The sequence below is a fragment of the Panthera leo genome, chromosome A3, assembly GCF_018350215.1.
Source record: "Panthera leo isolate Ple1 chromosome A3, P.leo_Ple1_pat1.1, whole genome shotgun sequence".
Lineage (NCBI taxonomy): Eukaryota > Metazoa > Chordata > Mammalia > Carnivora > Felidae > Panthera > Panthera leo.
Window position 1 is genome coordinate 22,453,937 of NC_056681.1, and position 15,532 is coordinate 22,469,468.

Below are 15,532 nucleotides of genomic sequence, written 5' to 3' on the forward strand. Positions count from 1 at the left end.
TTGCAGTTTCAGCCTTTCCCTGAACTGTGACCTTTAACAGGTCAGTCTGGTATTTCTTGGCTAGCACTAGTGAGTTAGTGGCCTGGTAGACCCCTGCCTTCCCCCCACAGCTGGGTGACTCTGCCTAAAACAATCCTTTCTTTTGTCATGACTTCCTTGTCTTACACCCTTTCTGTCTTTAAAAATCTTCCATTTTGTACAGTTCCTTTCTCCTTACTAGATAGGATGTTATCCTATTCATGAATCATTGAATCAAGCCAATTAGATCTTCAAATCTACTCAGGTGAATTTTGTTGAACAGTAATCGGGATGACCACTTCCTTTTCTCTGGGCAGGGAGTTGGGCTGGAGAGAGGGGTTGAGGATTCTTTTAGAGAGAAATTTGAAGTCTGCTTCTGTTTGGAAACCTGAAGATAAGAGTTCATGGCTAGGCACCCCCAGGGCCCTCTAACTGCCCAGTGATACCGTAGCTGTGAAATGCAAGAAGACTACCTTCATATCAGATCTGAAATCATTCTAGGGTCTTCCAGTTCAGCTTCTTGCCCATTTGTCTCTCAATTGGGAAGATGCTGGCCGCCTGATGATGGCTTTTTAGGTTTAAGTTTGGGGCATATGAAACACGGCCAAGGGTATGCCTGGGATATTCATTTGGAAGAAGACACCCGCAATTCACCAGAGGAGCCCGCGCTCCGGGCTTTGGCGGGGCTTCCACGGGTCCTAGATACACTCTTTCCTCACCTCGCCCCTATTAGCACTTCCTCGGCTCTGCGTCTAGTCGGCCCCTTTCGGTAAACTTCCCGACCTGTTGAGGACCAGTGGGCTGTCATTGCGCCTGCGCAAGGGGGCCCGGTGGCTGAAGTGGCTGGGCTGCCCGGCCGCAAGGTCTGAGTACCAGTGCGCCTGCGCGGGAGGCCGGTAGGCTGGCAGTGCCGAGCGGACTCGTCCCCACCGACCGGGAGTCAGTGCGCTTGCGTGCGGTCCCAGCGCCGCGGTTCTTGACTGTGCTGTGCAGGGCGCTGGTTGTAGCCATGCAGGGAGCGGACTCGGACCAGCCCTTCAAACGGCCCCGACGCGATGGCAGCCCGAGAACCCCGCCAAACATCCCTTCCGCGGCGGCGGAGAGCTCCCCGGGCCCCAAGCTCCACCGCGACCACCAGACCTGGGGCCCGGAGCAGGTGTGCTGCTTCCTAAAGCGCAGTGGCTTCAGTGATCCCGGACTGCTGGAACGCTTCCGAGGTAGCAGGGCTGCAGGGCTGAGGGGCCGGGGAACCGCGACCCGAGGCGGGGACCGCGGGCCTGAGGGGAGGGCACGCCGAGGCAGTGACCTGGGGGCCTCAGAGAGGACCCGAAGCGGAGAAGGGAGACCTGCGCGGGGAGATACGAAAGGGGTGGACCTGAGGCAGGGGGTGTGGGGCGCCGAGCCGGAGATGAGCTGAGGCGGAGAGCCCCTCTGAGCAGGGGGCCTGCGGCGGGGAAGGTACCAGAAGGGGTAGACCTGAGGCGGGGGTGCCGAGGTGTTGGGGGCGGGGGGGCGGGTGAAGTTGGGGGACGACCTGAGGCGGAGAGTCCTCCAGAACCGGGGGCCTGAGACGGGGACGGGAGGTGCCAGAAGGGGCGCCCAGGAGTGCCCCCCGGAGATGGAGGGAGGAGAAATGGGGCGTCTGGGGCTGGGGACCCGCAGAGGGGGAAGCCGACTTTGAGGATCGTGAACTTGGGTGAGGCACCTGGTGTGAGGCTGGTGGGTTTCTTCGGGAACTGGTCACCCCAGCGCGGGGCAGGCGAGACTCCGGTCCCTGTTGTGACCTAGAAGAACGTTTTCCCCAGACCGTAGTCGGAGGGGCGCTGTCATTCAGACTCACGGGGCTCGGGAGACCCCCTCTGTGCTCCTGCAGCTCCTGGAGCACTTGGAGTGTGTTTTGCTTTCAGGTTTAAGTTTTCTCCCTTGGCCCCTCAACCCGGGGTTTTCCTAAGGGGGAGGGCACATGCTCTGTGGATCCCTGCATCCCCATTGCCTTACCGTAGCATGCCAGCAGGGCTCAGTGCGTTTGTTGACCACCCTTGTAGAGCTTGGTAATGATTCTGTTTTGGTCTCCAAAATCAGTTTGCCTAGTTAAATCTGAATGACACTGGGAGTGCTGGGCTGACCACCGGACTCCCAGCAGCCCACAACTTGGCCACATCACATGGGGCAAATGTGTGGGTTGTGAGTTTTAAGCAACTGGCTCCAGTTCAAGCATCCATCCAGTTAAGATCTCAACTTGCCCTAACGGATGTGAAGCTTAACCTCTCTCTGTCTTACCCATTTGTAAGTTTAATAAATTTTTGCAGTTATAGGGTGGAGTCCTGTTTGTCTAGGGTTGGAGGGACTTAGTGTTTGAAGACAAAAAACAAGCTTGATGGTGTGGGAAATGGTGCTTCTTTTTTCTCCTCCCCCCCTTTGGTTGGCCTGCACTCAGAAGTTTTCTCTGAATAGCAACTAGGTGGGGATGAAGTAGTTTTATATTTTCTGTCTCCAAAATATGATGGACTATGTTGTTGGCTTTCTCTTTCAGTGGTGTTCTATAGATTTTGTTTTTGTTTTTGTTTTTGGTGTTCTGTAGATTAAGTCATCAACCTTCAGAATGATCTCTTGAACCTACAGTCAAATGCTAGCAGAACTCACTACTTGCTTTAATTGGTAAAAACTGACCTTACATTCACAATTGCTCATTTCTTTTTTCTTTCTTTTTTCTTTTTAAATTTTTTTAAAAACATTTATTTATTTTTGAGCCAGAGAGAGACAGAGCATGAACGGGGGAGGGTCAGAGAGAGAGGGAGACACAGAATCTGAAACAGGTTCCAGGCTCTGAGCTGTCAGCACAGAGCCCGACGCGGGGCTCGAACTCACAAGACCACGAGATCATGACCTGATCTGAAGTCGGCCGCTTAACCGACTGAGCCACCCAGGTGCCCCTCTTTTTTCTTTTTTTTAAGATTTTTTATTTTTAAGTAATCTGTACACCGAGGATGGGGCTCGAACTTACAACCCTGAGATCCAGAGTCCAATGGATCACCTGACTGAGCCAGCCAGGTGCCCCAACAAATGCTCATTTCTTAACCGTCTGCTTTGTCTTGACCAAAACTGTAGTCAGCCTTCTCTCTCTCCTAGAAGGCCCTGAAATCTTGCTTGTCCCCAAACCTGAACAAGCACTAAAAAAGTGGAATGCCCCATCATCAGCCTCTCTGGTAACCAGCTGAGCATAGCAGGATACCGTCCTGTCAGACTCCACTGGGATCACTTCCTTTACCCTATGAAAAAAAACAGCAACACTTTTTTGTTTCATTTTGAACCACTTGGAGATTTCTGAGGTCACAACATTCTCCCTATTGCAATAGTCTTCCTTTCTAATCCCTGTCTTAGTCTGGGTTTGCTTTTATTTGGCAAAACAAGGTATTGGGTCCCTTTCCTTATTATGGAATACAGTCTCACAGGAACCCTGAAATTAATTAATCAATCAATTTATTTATTTTTTAATGTTTATTTTTGAGAGAGAGAGAGATACAGAGCACGAGTGGGGTGGGGCGGAGAGAGAAGGAGACACAGAATCTGAAGCAGGCTCCAGGCTCTGAGCTGTCAGCACAGAGCCTGACATGGGGCTCCAACTCACAGACCTCGAGATCATGACCTGAGCCAAAGTCAGATGCTCAACTGACTGAGCCACCCAGGCCCCCTGGAGCCCTGAAATTTAGAGGCTGTAATCCCTGTTTTGTTTACAGATGATGTGTTTGAGGTCTAAAGATGTTAAGTAACTTTCTAAAAGTCATACAACTGGAAAAAAAAGCAGAACTGAATGTTAAGATTTTGTCTTTGGACTCCAGAATTCATGCCAGCTATACCTTAACAAGTGTTCTCATCAAAGATCATCAAGGGTGGGGTTGAGCCCTGAGTCAGGCTGTTAGTGTGGAGCATGCTTGGGATTCTCTCTCTCTCCCTCTCTCTCTCTCTCCCTCTCTCTCCCTCTCTCTTCTCTCTCTCTCTCTCTGACCCTCCCCTACTCATGAGTGCTCTTCCTCTCTCAAAATAAATAAACTTAAAAAAAAAAAAAAGATTTTTGTTTGTTTGAAAATAGTCCAGAGTTGTGGAATCTGAGGTCAGGAAGGAGTAAAATTAATTATATAGTGAGAGAAAGAAAAATAAACGTATATATATTTCAAAACACAGTATTATGTGCTTTTCTTGGAGGTTTTTTTTTAAGTCTTTTATTGCTTAAGTAATTTGTACACCCAGTGTGGGGCTCAAACTCACATCTCCGAGATCCGGGAGTCAAGCCCCTCCTTGGAGGTTTTAGAACTCAATCAACACTTGGCACCCTTCAGGCTATGGTTTTGACCTGACTATTCTAAGAACAATAGATTTAAGCTTCCTTTCCTCCCCCCACGCCAAACCTCACCTGTTTTAGAAGGAAGCCACTGGTTTTGCTGCTGGACTTCCTCACAAATAAGTCATTCAAATAATTTAAAAGTTTTTACTTGATTTATCAAAAATAGCCTGTCAATATAGTTATCTAATTAAAATGAAGACTATCCAAGTGAGAGGGGTGCCTGGCTGGCTCAGTCTGTAGGATATGTGACTTTTGGTCTGGGGGTTGTGAGTTTGAGCCCCATGTGGAGAAAAAGACTTTCCAAGTGGCAAATGAAAGTGGTTTTTACACACAGTCCATTACCTGTCGTGGGTGGTTTAGTAAATGTTGATTTGGGTAAATCTGGTGAATCCAAATTGAAAGAAACAAAAAAGCATATGGTATAATTGTTGAAACCATTCATCTTTTTTTCTCCCTTTTCTTCCAAAGGAAATAAAATCACAGGTTCAATACTGCTCCATCTTAATGAGTCTGATCTTGAAAGTCTTGGAATAAGGTAAGAATGATAAAATTCAACTTGTAGCCAAGCATACTTCTGACCTTTTTATTCACCTCTGAGGGACAAAGCCCATGACACTGATCTTAACTGTCCTCATTTTAGATCTACAAAGTGTTGGGGTGCCTGAGTGGCTGTTATGCCCAGAATTCGTGATCCCCAAATACCACCAGGGAGCCGAGTCTGATGCAAAAGCAAAGAGCCTTTATTCGAGCTAGCTCGAGCTCAATCCCCTACCTGCACCGATACAGCGGTGAGATACCAGGGACAGAGAGCGAGTTTCAAAAGGACAAAGGTTTTATTGGGGCCTAGGGGCAGTTGGTGAGGTAATGGCTTTGGCCTCAGCCGATTGGCTGGGGAAGGGTCCTGGGGAAGGGTCCGAGTCCTGTTAGGCAGGTGAAGGGGGGGGTGTTACTCAAGGGGAGGAGGTGTGGTCAAGGTGAAGGACACAGAACAAGATGGAGTCGGCCGCCGGCGTAGGCCCGCCCTTTCATTCCCCCCTTGTCATGTAGCTTAGGGACCCAATCATGGGACCGGCTGCATTTATGGTGACAAGGGGAACAGAGTTTGGAGGTTTACGCAAAGTTCTGGGAACCAAGTGTCCCTGGGGTGGCTCTGGGACGTCTGATTAAGTATTGTCCCTGAGCTGGTGTCTGTGATCTGCCAGGTGATGTTTTGGGGGGCGTGGGGACTCCCGGCAGCATGAGCAATGACAAGCAGAGTTAACAGAGTTACCAATATTAGGTGGGTCGAATGCGCTGTAGCTTGAGCTTGAGCGGGTTGTGTTGGTCCCGACTGATGGCCCATCACGTGACAACGTCCTTCCGGATCGAGGAGGGGTCCGCTGGCCGAGCGTGGGTGTGATGGACCCAGGTCGCGATGCCGTCTACCTTGAGAGCGGTGGGGGTTGTCAACACCACGACGTAGGGTCCCTTCCAGCGCGGCTCGAGAGTCTCTCGGTGGTGCCTCTTGACGTAGACCCAGTCTCCCGGCCTGTACTGATGAGGTGTCTGGATCGGGCCAGCCTCGTAGATGGCACGGAGGCGCGGCCAAATGTCCTCGTGCGCCCTCTGGAGCCCGCTCAAGGAAAGAAAAAGTTCTTGATCTTTAAACTCAGCAATAAGTTCAGCTCGAAGGCTGGGAATAACAGGGGGTGGCCTGCCAAACATGATCTCGTAGGGAGTAAAACCCAGAGTGTAAGGAGTGTTTCTAACCTGGTAAAGGGCGTATGGTAGGAGAGTCACCCAGTCCCCGCCAGTCTCCATGGTTAATTTGGTAAGGGTCTCTTTTAGGGTTCTATTCATTCTTTCTACCTGTCCTGAGCTCTGGGGCCTATAAGCACAGTGTAATTTCCAGTTTGCCCCCACCGCCTTGGCTACTGCCTGTGTTACCTGCGAGATAAAAGCTGGTCCATTGTCTGATCCTACCATGGCAGGAAAACCATACCTGGGTAAGATGTCTTCTAGTAGCTTCTTAGCCACCATCTGAGCCGTTTCATGCTTGGTTGGGTATGCCTCCACCCAGCCAGAGAAGGTGTCTGTAAATACTAAAAGATATTTAAAACCATACTTTCCTGGTTTGACTTCGGTGAAGTCGACTTCCCATTGGGCTCCCGGTCTGGTGCCTCTGAGCCTGGTTCCTTTTTTATTTGATGTGGCTCTCGCGTTGGTGAGTTGGCAGGTCTTGCAGGCAGATACAACTTGCTCTATTTTGGTGTCCTGTTGGTGAATCTTGATTCCGGCATGTCGGATTAAGTCTTTTAATTTTCGGGCCCCCATGTGAGTAGACCGATGCATGTGCTCTAATAATGAGACTCCGAGCCGGTCTGGCAGCATGAGCTCCTTGTTAGGTGTGTACCACCATCCCTTTATCTCCTGGTCCATGGGGAGTTTCTTGATCTGCTGTAACTCCTCCTGGGAGTATTTGGGCTGGTCTGGTAAAACTGGGTCTCCCGGGTCCGGTAGTTGTATGGTCATGGTGGGGACTGAAGTAAGGGCGACTGCCTTGGCTGCCTGGTCAGCCTTTCAATTACCTCTAGACATGGCGGCCAGCCGGCAGCCACTGGGTCTAGTTTCTTCTCAGCAAAACCTGGAACCCAGAGGCGGCAGTAGCCGGCTGATCCTAGGAATTCCCTCACTTCTCTTCGGGAGGTGGGAGTAGGGATCTTTAGGACAGTTTCTTTTCTGGCATCTGATAACCGCCGCTGTCCGCCCTCCAGGATATATCCCAGGTAACTTACCCTCTCCCTGCATATCTGAGCCTTCTTCGTGGATGCCCGGTACCCTAAGGCCCCCAGGGTAGCCAGCAGGTCCTGGGTCCCTCGCTCACAGTCTTTGGCCGTGTCGGCAGCAATCAGGATGTCATCTACGTACTGTAGAAGGGTGAGGCCAGGGTGCTCCCTTCTGTACTCACCCAGGTCCTCGTGTAGTGCCTCGTCGAAGATGGTGGGTGACTTTTTGAATCTCTGAGGTAGCCGTGTCCAGGTGAGTTGCCCACTGTAGCCCTCCTCCGGATCATGCCACTCAAAGGCGAACAGGGGTTGGCTCTGGGGTGCCAACGGCAGACTGAAGAAGGCGTCCTTTAAATCTAGTACAGTACCAGACCCTGGAGGGCGCCAAGGAGCTCAAGAGAGTATATGGGTTGGGAACAGTTGGGTGTATGTCTGCGACCCTCTTATTTACTTCCCAGAGGTCTTGTACCGGTCGGTAGTCATTTGTGTGAGGCTTTTTGACCGGCGGTAAGGGGGTGTTCCAGGCAGACTGGCAAGGAACTAGTACCCCTAGGCTTCGTAGTCTCCGGATGTGTGGCTGGATCCCCTTCCAGGCCTCCTGAGACATGGGGTATTGTTTGATCCTTACCGGACTCTCTCCTGGCTTGAGCTCTACCAGGACTGGGGTCCTGTGAGCGGCTAGTCCCATCCCCCCGTCTCTGCCCAAACCGAGGGGAATTCTTGTAGCCATCTGTCTATATTATTCTCTCTCGGGAGCGCCTCCTGGTGGAGGAGGTGTTCATCCTCCAGTTTCATGGTCAGGACCTGGATGGGGTGGCCCTTGCCATCGGTGACCTGAGGCCCCCGCTTGTCTGAAAGTTATCTGAGCTCCAATCTTGGTCAGTAAGTCCCGTCCTAACAGCGGGTAGGGGCATTCTGGTATTACCATAAAGGAGTGGGATACCCGGCCCGTTCCCAAATCTACTGTTCTTTGGGTAGTCCATGAATACTGGCTCATACCAGTTGCCCCTTGTACCCAGGACTTCTTGCTGGCTAGTTTTCCTTGTAGGGTGCGGAGGACCAAATGTTGTGCTCCGGTGTCGACAAGGAAGTCAACAGGGGTCTCCTCCACTTTAAGAGTTACCCTGGGTTCGGGGAGAGGGTCCGAACCCCGACTCCCCTAATCACTTAGTTCATCTAGCTCTAGGACTTTTACTCGATCAGTCTTGCTTCCCTTCCCGCCGGCCCTTTTTGGACAATCTCGGGCCCAATGCCCTATCTCCTTGCAGTATGCACACTGATCCTTCTGCAGCCTCTGCTTCCCCCCCTTGGTGGTTCCTTTACCTTTTCTTGCGTCGTCTGCCAGCTGCCGGAGAAGGCGGTCTCGTTCCTCGGGGAAGTCAGCAGTGGTAGCTAGTAGTATTCTGGCCAGGTCTCGAGTCTGCTTACTGCTGGCAGCCGCCATGGCGTGAGCCTGCTTGTCCTCAGGAGGCTCCCGGTTATTATATACCTTTTCGACTACTACCAGTAAGTCCTGCAGACTTTTTTCTCCTAGTCTCTCTATTTTCTGTAATTTTCTCCTAATGTCTATGGCCGATTGGTTTACAAAGGCCATGATAACAGCTGCCTTGCTTTCTGGAGCCTCTGGATCCATGGGGGTATAGGTACAGAATGCCTCCATGATCTGTTCTAAAAAGGCAGCCGGAGATTCATCTTTTCCCTGTTGTACATTGCCTACCTTGGCCAAATTGGTTGGCTTTCTAGCAGCCATTCGGAGACCCTCCATTAGAGTCTGGCGGTAGACCCGGAGCCTCTCCTTACCTTCTGCCGTGTTGAAATCCCACTGGGGCCAAGTTAAGGGGAAGGAGGCATCTATCTGAGCCTGGTTGGTGGTGGGATTCCCGTCTGCGCCCGGAACTAGTTTTCGGGCCCCATTGAGGATTCTTTCTCTTTCTTCAGTCGTGAACAGGACCTGCAAAAGCTGCTGGCAATCATCCCACGTGGGCTGATGGGTAAAAAGAACAGAGTCTAATAAATCAATAAGCCCTGCCGGTTTCTCGGAAAACTTAGGATTCTGAGCTTTCCAATTGTAGAGGTCACTAGTGGCGAAAGGCCAATAGTGATGGGGCTGATTCCCCTCTGCGTCTGGGGGTCCGGTGGCTCGCAGGGGCAGAATAGTGGAGTCGGCGGCGGAGGCGGATTGCTCCCTCTGAGCCCTTTGTCTGGTGAAGGGCGGGCTTCCCACTGGAGCATTTCTGCCTCCCGCTCTCGGAACAGCGTCTGCCTCCCCCTGAGGGGAAGGATGGTGTTCTTCTGGCATCCTAGAGGGGTTATACGGGGGAGGAAAAATTAATTCTTCTTCAGTACCCCCCTGTAGGACAGGGTAGAGGGGTGCTGAAGGCTGGGTAAGACTTTTCCTCTTCTCTGTCTCCTGCAAAGCAAGAATGGGTTTTGGCTCCGGAGGGAGCGGGGCTAGGAAGGGCTTAAGCCAAGAGGGTGGGTCTTCTACAAGGTCCTGCCAAGTGATAATGTAAGGGAGCTGATCAAGATGGCCCGTCTTAGGCTGAGAGATGATACTCCTGACTCGGTGGATGGTAGGGAGGTCGAAGGTCCCCTCTGGTGGCCATCCGACATTGAAAGTTGGCCACTCGCTAGAACAAAAAACTGCCACCGACCCTTTCGGACTTCCACACTGAGGTTGTTAGCTCTTCCCCTCACATCCTTAAAGTGATCAATCATAATAGTTAGAGGAGTAGTCTGAGTCTGTCCCATAACGTCCGTCCAGTAAGTCCACAGAACAAAACAGAGAAACACAAAAACAGACAAACAGAGGGCCCCTAGAAAGTCTTCCAACTCCATGGAAGCAAAACTGAGAGCTAGCTTAGACATTTGAGGGGATTCCACGTCCCTCCAAAACCAATGAGGGGATTCCACGTCCCTCCAAAGACGACAGCCTCACGCCAACCAGCGGGAGCGACCCGCCTCGTCTCAGACCTTTGAGGGGATTCCACGTCCCTCCAGAAGGGAGGATCGGAATGTCTTCCGAAACTCCCGGCCCGTGGTCCTCCAGTGCGTCCACTTAGACCGCATCGGGCACTACCAGAATTCCAGAAATGAGCTCACACAGAAAAGACAGAACAAACAGACACTAACCGTGGCCAGTCAGGCTCTCCGGGTCGGGGGTCCCTCGGGGGTCTTGGGGATCCCGGACAAGCCCCCAAATGTTATGCCCAGAATTCGTGATCCCCAAATACTGCCAGGGAGCCGAGTCCGATGCAAAAGCAAAGAGCCTTTATTCGAGCTAGCTCGAGCTCAATCCCCTACCTGCACCGATGCAGCGGTGAGATACCAGAGAGAGAGAGCGAGTTTCAAAAGGACAAAGGTTTTATTGGGGCCTAGGGGCAGTTGGTGAGGTAATGGCTATGGCCTCAGCCGATTGGCTGGGGAAGGGTCCGAGTCCTGTTAGGCAGGTGGTGGGGGGGGGTTACTCAAGGGGAGGAGGTGTGGTCAAGGTGAAGGACACAGAACAAGATGGAGTTGGCCGCTGGCATAGGCCCGCCCTTTCAGGGTTTAGTCGGTTAAGTGTCTGACTCTCGGTTTCGGCTCAGCTCATGACCTTATGGCTTTGTGGGTTCAAGCCCCGCACTGGGCTCTGTGCTGACAGTACAGAGCCTACTTGGAATTCTCTTTCTCTCCCTCTCTCTCTGCTCCTCCCCCACTTGTGTTGTCTCTGTCTCTCAAAAAATAAATAAATTAACTTTAAAATAAATAAATCTACAAAGTGTTTTAAAACTGAATCCCAACATAATTGTGTCTGTTTTTGCTGTGCAATCCTGTGTTTAATATTACTAATGATTCCTATTTTAAAAAATTTTGCTGACAAGCCTTCATGAAGTTTGCAGTGACCAACTTTTTACTCTCAAGTTCAGAATAATTGGATTATACACACCATAAAATACGTAAAGACTAATGGGGGGCAATGTTGGCAAGAAAAATCAAGGCTACAACCTTATCTTGAACATATTTTTAGGTCTTCCTAAAGCTGTCTTAAGACTGGAATGTATACTTGGTATTAGATTTAAAGACATGATCCAAAGTAGCTTGTTCCTTTTTTGGTTGTGTGATTTGAGACAAGTAATTTAACCTTTCAGTTTCTGCACCTGTGAAATGGAAAATGATAATGAGACAGTGTATATAAAGTGATTAACACATTGGCCCTTAATAATAAATTATATATATATATAGGTAGAGATCCCTATGTAAGGCTGGAAGTTGTAGGGGCTAGATTAGTGTGGATCCACTTTAAAGATCACAGTTGAGAAACAAATATTTAAATATTGCTTAAAATGGAGACTTTTTTTTTTTTTTTTTTTTTTTGAGAATTGGCAACAGTGGTAAAATAAGGTATTTTTTCTTCTGGAGTCCCACTTGGCTAAGTGTTGTTTGTGGCAACAGTAACCAAAGAATCAAAACAATTACTTCATACACTTACTTCATACACTGTTGTTTAGTAGTTGATAATAGAAGCAGATTGTAAGAAAAGATCACCTTAGGATATTTACTTGAATTTTAATAAATGTCCTTTGGATCAGAATCATCAGGAGTCTCTTTCATAATCACGTTTCAGTCCCCTCAACATCCCTCTTACTATTTATTTCTTAGGTATATTGAGTTGCTTACTATTTAAAAAAATTTTTTAATGTTTTTTTTTATTTATTTTTGAGACAGAGAGAGACAGAGCATGAACGGGGGAGGGTCAGAGAGAGAGGGAGACACAGAATCTGAAGCAGGCTCCAGGCTCTGAGCTGTCAGCACAGAGCCCAACGCGGGGCTTGAGCTCACGGACCGCGAGATCGTGATCTGAGCCGAAGTCGGATGCTCAACTGACTGAGCCACCCAGGCACCCCTAGTTGCTTACTATTTTAATTGAATTGCATTTATTCTAATAGTCTTGCTTTTATTTATTAAAAAAAAAAATTTTTTTTTTAACGTTTTATTTATTTTTGAGACAGGGCGAGACAGAGCATGAACGGGGGAGGGTCAGAGAGAGAGGGAGGCACAGAATCCGAAACAGGCTCCAGGCTCCGAGCTGTCAGCACAGAGCCCGACGCGGGGCTTGAACTCACAGACCACAAGATCGTGACCTGAGCCAAAGTCGGCCGCTCAACCGACGGAGCCACCCAGGCGCCCCATAATAGTCTTGCTTTTAAAGAGAACCATATATTTCGTGGACTCAAATACTACCGATTTATTCAACAAATATTTATGGAGGGCCCACTACATGTTAGGAATTCTTCTAGGAACTTTGGAGACATGAGTGAACAAAATAGAATTTCAAATGAACATTATCTGGTTGTGCCCACCGTATAACTCTGAGGTATATTCTGCAGGACTTTTCAGGGCTGTGTGTTCCTATACAGCAGCTGCTAGTTACATGTTTAAATTAATTAAAATTAAAGTTTCAGTTCCTTACCTAGCCATATTTCAAGTGCTCAATAGCTACTTATGGCTAGTGGCTACCATGTTGGACAGGGAAGACACAGAACATTTCTATCTTAGCAAAATTCTGCTGGCTAGAGCTGCCTTTGAAGATCCCAGTGAGATTAGGCAAAGTTGTTCACAGTGGTAGTAGTTCAGCCAATTTATTAATATAACCTAGTACTGTTTTTCCATCCTTTCCTGTTTTACCTTTCCTAGGATTCACATCTTAAAAATAAATTACCTGTACATAAGGTCTTGTCTTAGATTCTGCTTTCTAAGAGGAAGTCCAGTTTAGAAAAGTACTGAAATTTTCTCAAGTTTATGATCAACTGTTGATTGAAAAGGTGTTTTCTTTTTGGTTTGTTTTGTTTTAATTTTTGACAGAGAGAGACACAGAATGAGAGCAGGGGAGGGCCGAGAGAGAGGGAGACACAGAATCCGAAGCAGGCTCCAGGCTCCGAGCTGTCATCACAGAGCACAATACGGGGCCTGAACTAATGAACTGCAAGATCATGACTTGAGCAGAAGTCAGCACTCAACCAACTGAGCCATCCAGGAGCCCCAATTTAAAAGGTTTTTCTAGGGGCACCTGGGTGGCTTAGTTGGTTAAGCATCTGACTTTGACCCAGGTCATGAGCTGTCAATGTGGAGCCCACTTCAGATCCTCTGTCCCCCTCCCTCTTCTCCCCTGCTCGTGCTCTCTCTCTCTCTCTCTCTCTCTCTCAAAAATAAATAAACATTAAAAAAAATAAAAATAAAAGGTTTTTCTAAGAAATAAGAAACATTGGTACATTAACTGTATATGTCAGTTGTAAGACATTTTAGATTCAGGAAATGATGAAATATACATATGAAATCTTATAGTCTAACTATGGCCCATGGATACTTGAAATAGTGTTGTTGTTTTAAAAAAATTTTTTTTAAATGTTTGTTTATTTTCGAGAAAGAGAGCATGAGCAGGGAGGGGCGTAGAGAGAGGGAGACACAGAATCCAAAGCAGGCTTCAGGCTCTGAGCTGTCAGCCCAGAGCCTGATGCAGGACTCAAACCCACAAACTGTGAGATCATGACCTGAGCTGAAGTCAGATGCTTAACCAACTGAACCACCCAGTCCCCCGTGTTGTTGTTGTTTTAATGTTTATTTTTGAGAGAGAGAGAGAGAGAGAGAATGTGCGTGTGTGTGTGTGTGTGTGTGTGTGTGTGTGTGTGAGCGAGCAGGCGAGGGGTAGAGAGAGGGAAACAGAGGACCTGAAGTAGGCTCCACGCTGACAGTGAGAGCCCAACGTGGGGCTTGAACTCAGGAATCAGGACTTCATGACCTCAGGCAAAGTTGATCGTTTAACCGACTGAGCCACCCAGGCGCCCTGGCCCATTGAATACTTTAAATTTTTGTTTAAGATACTGTATTTTTTTTTTAACCTTTGTTAAACCAAAAAACCTCTAGGTTTTGGGTGTCTATTTTCGTAGATTTTATCTTTTTTTAATGTTTATTTATTTATTTTGAGAGAGACAGAGAGCATGTGAGTAGGTGGGGGGGCTGGGGGGAGGGGACGAGAAAAAGGAGAGAGGGAATCCCAAGCAGGCTCTGTGCTGTGCTCACAGAGCCCACCACAGGCTGGAGCCTACCATGGGGCTTAGTCCCATGAACTGTGAGATCATGATCTGAGCCAAAATCAAGAGCCAGACACTCAACCAACCGAGCCACCTAGGTGCCCCTAATTTTATAGACTTTAATCAGCAATTTCTTTGTGAATATTTCTTTTTGGGTTTTATTAAGTAATGAATACCGAGTATCAGTTCAAGTAAATACTAAGCAATGAGATTGGTTTAGGTTTGGTATTTTATGCTCTAACTCTTGGTTGTGCTCAACTGTGCAATGATACTTAACCTGACTCCGTTATCACTGACCTGTAAGTACTTCTCCAAGCTTGGCCTTTCCCTCTGCTTGTTATATCAAACTAATGAGGATGGTAGGAAAATAGGAAAACACAATGTATGCTGCTTTATGATTTATCAGCTGTAATAATGCCTCTATATATCCCAAGAAAGTGATTCTTAGATTGTAGTACAATTTAATATGATATAGAGGCCAATTGTAGTGGTTCTGACTCTAAGTGTATCTAGAACTTTTAGCAAAAGATTTATTTTTCAATCTAATTAGCTGTTAGGTCAGTAAATTCTGCCCCTTTACATGCTGCTTCTGTTGATAATTAGCCAAGTGTCAGGCTAATTTGCTTGGACCAATTAGGTAAATGAAGCCGGATAACCAATTACAGGATTTTGAGCTGTTTACATTAAATCCTATTAAATTTATTTCTCAAACTGAAGCATTATAAGGGATTACTGACAAAAGAAGATGGGTATAAGTAAAGCTATTGCCTTCATATATGTTGGATTTGTACCTAAGTCATATCCAATGTTCATAAGTCAGACTTGGACCTTTGTAACTCATTACCATAATAAATTTAAAAGTCTTTATCATGTGAACAAAGTTCACTTGTTCACACTAATAGACTCCTAAATGGACTAAATGGACTTATCATGTGAACAAAGTTTATCACTTGTTCACACTAATAGACTCCTAAATTCTTATAGTTAAAATACTTCTGATAGGGTAAATACTGAATTGATAATCAGTGATGATTTCTGTGACACCGGTAATCATAGTTAAATTTCTCTAGTTCTTGAGGGAGGGAACTGGGTCTTTATCATTAACTGCAGTGCTGAATACATTATTTAATCCCTCTCCAGCTCTGTAAGGTAGATAATATTTTCCCTGTGCTATGGATGAGAACATTAGTATACTAAAAAAGGTTGAGTGATTCTCCCTGCCCCCAAGGTCACACAGATTCCGTGTGCAGATGTGAACCAGTTCTGATTTCAAAGTCCTTTTTCATTATCTCTATGCTATAATTCAGTGTACTACCTTGAACCATGCAGATTCAGGG

The 15,532-nt window shown here is 47.7% G+C and overlaps 1 protein-coding gene across 1 annotated transcript in view; it reads left to right on the top strand.

Moving 5' to 3' along the window:
• Positions 1-933: 933 nt before the first annotated feature.
• SAMHD1 (SAM and HD domain containing deoxynucleoside triphosphate triphosphohydrolase 1) overlaps positions 934-15,532 on the top strand; it is a 51,042-nt gene continuing 36,443 nt past the window's right edge. Inside the window, exons 1-2 of the mRNA XM_042931028.1 lie at positions 934-1,235; positions 4,829-4,895. Of these exons, the coding sequence (XP_042786962.1) occupies positions 1,028-1,235; positions 4,829-4,895 (275 nt within the window). The 5' untranslated portion in view covers positions 934-1,027. The remainder of the gene's footprint in view (positions 1,236-4,828; positions 4,896-15,532) is intronic.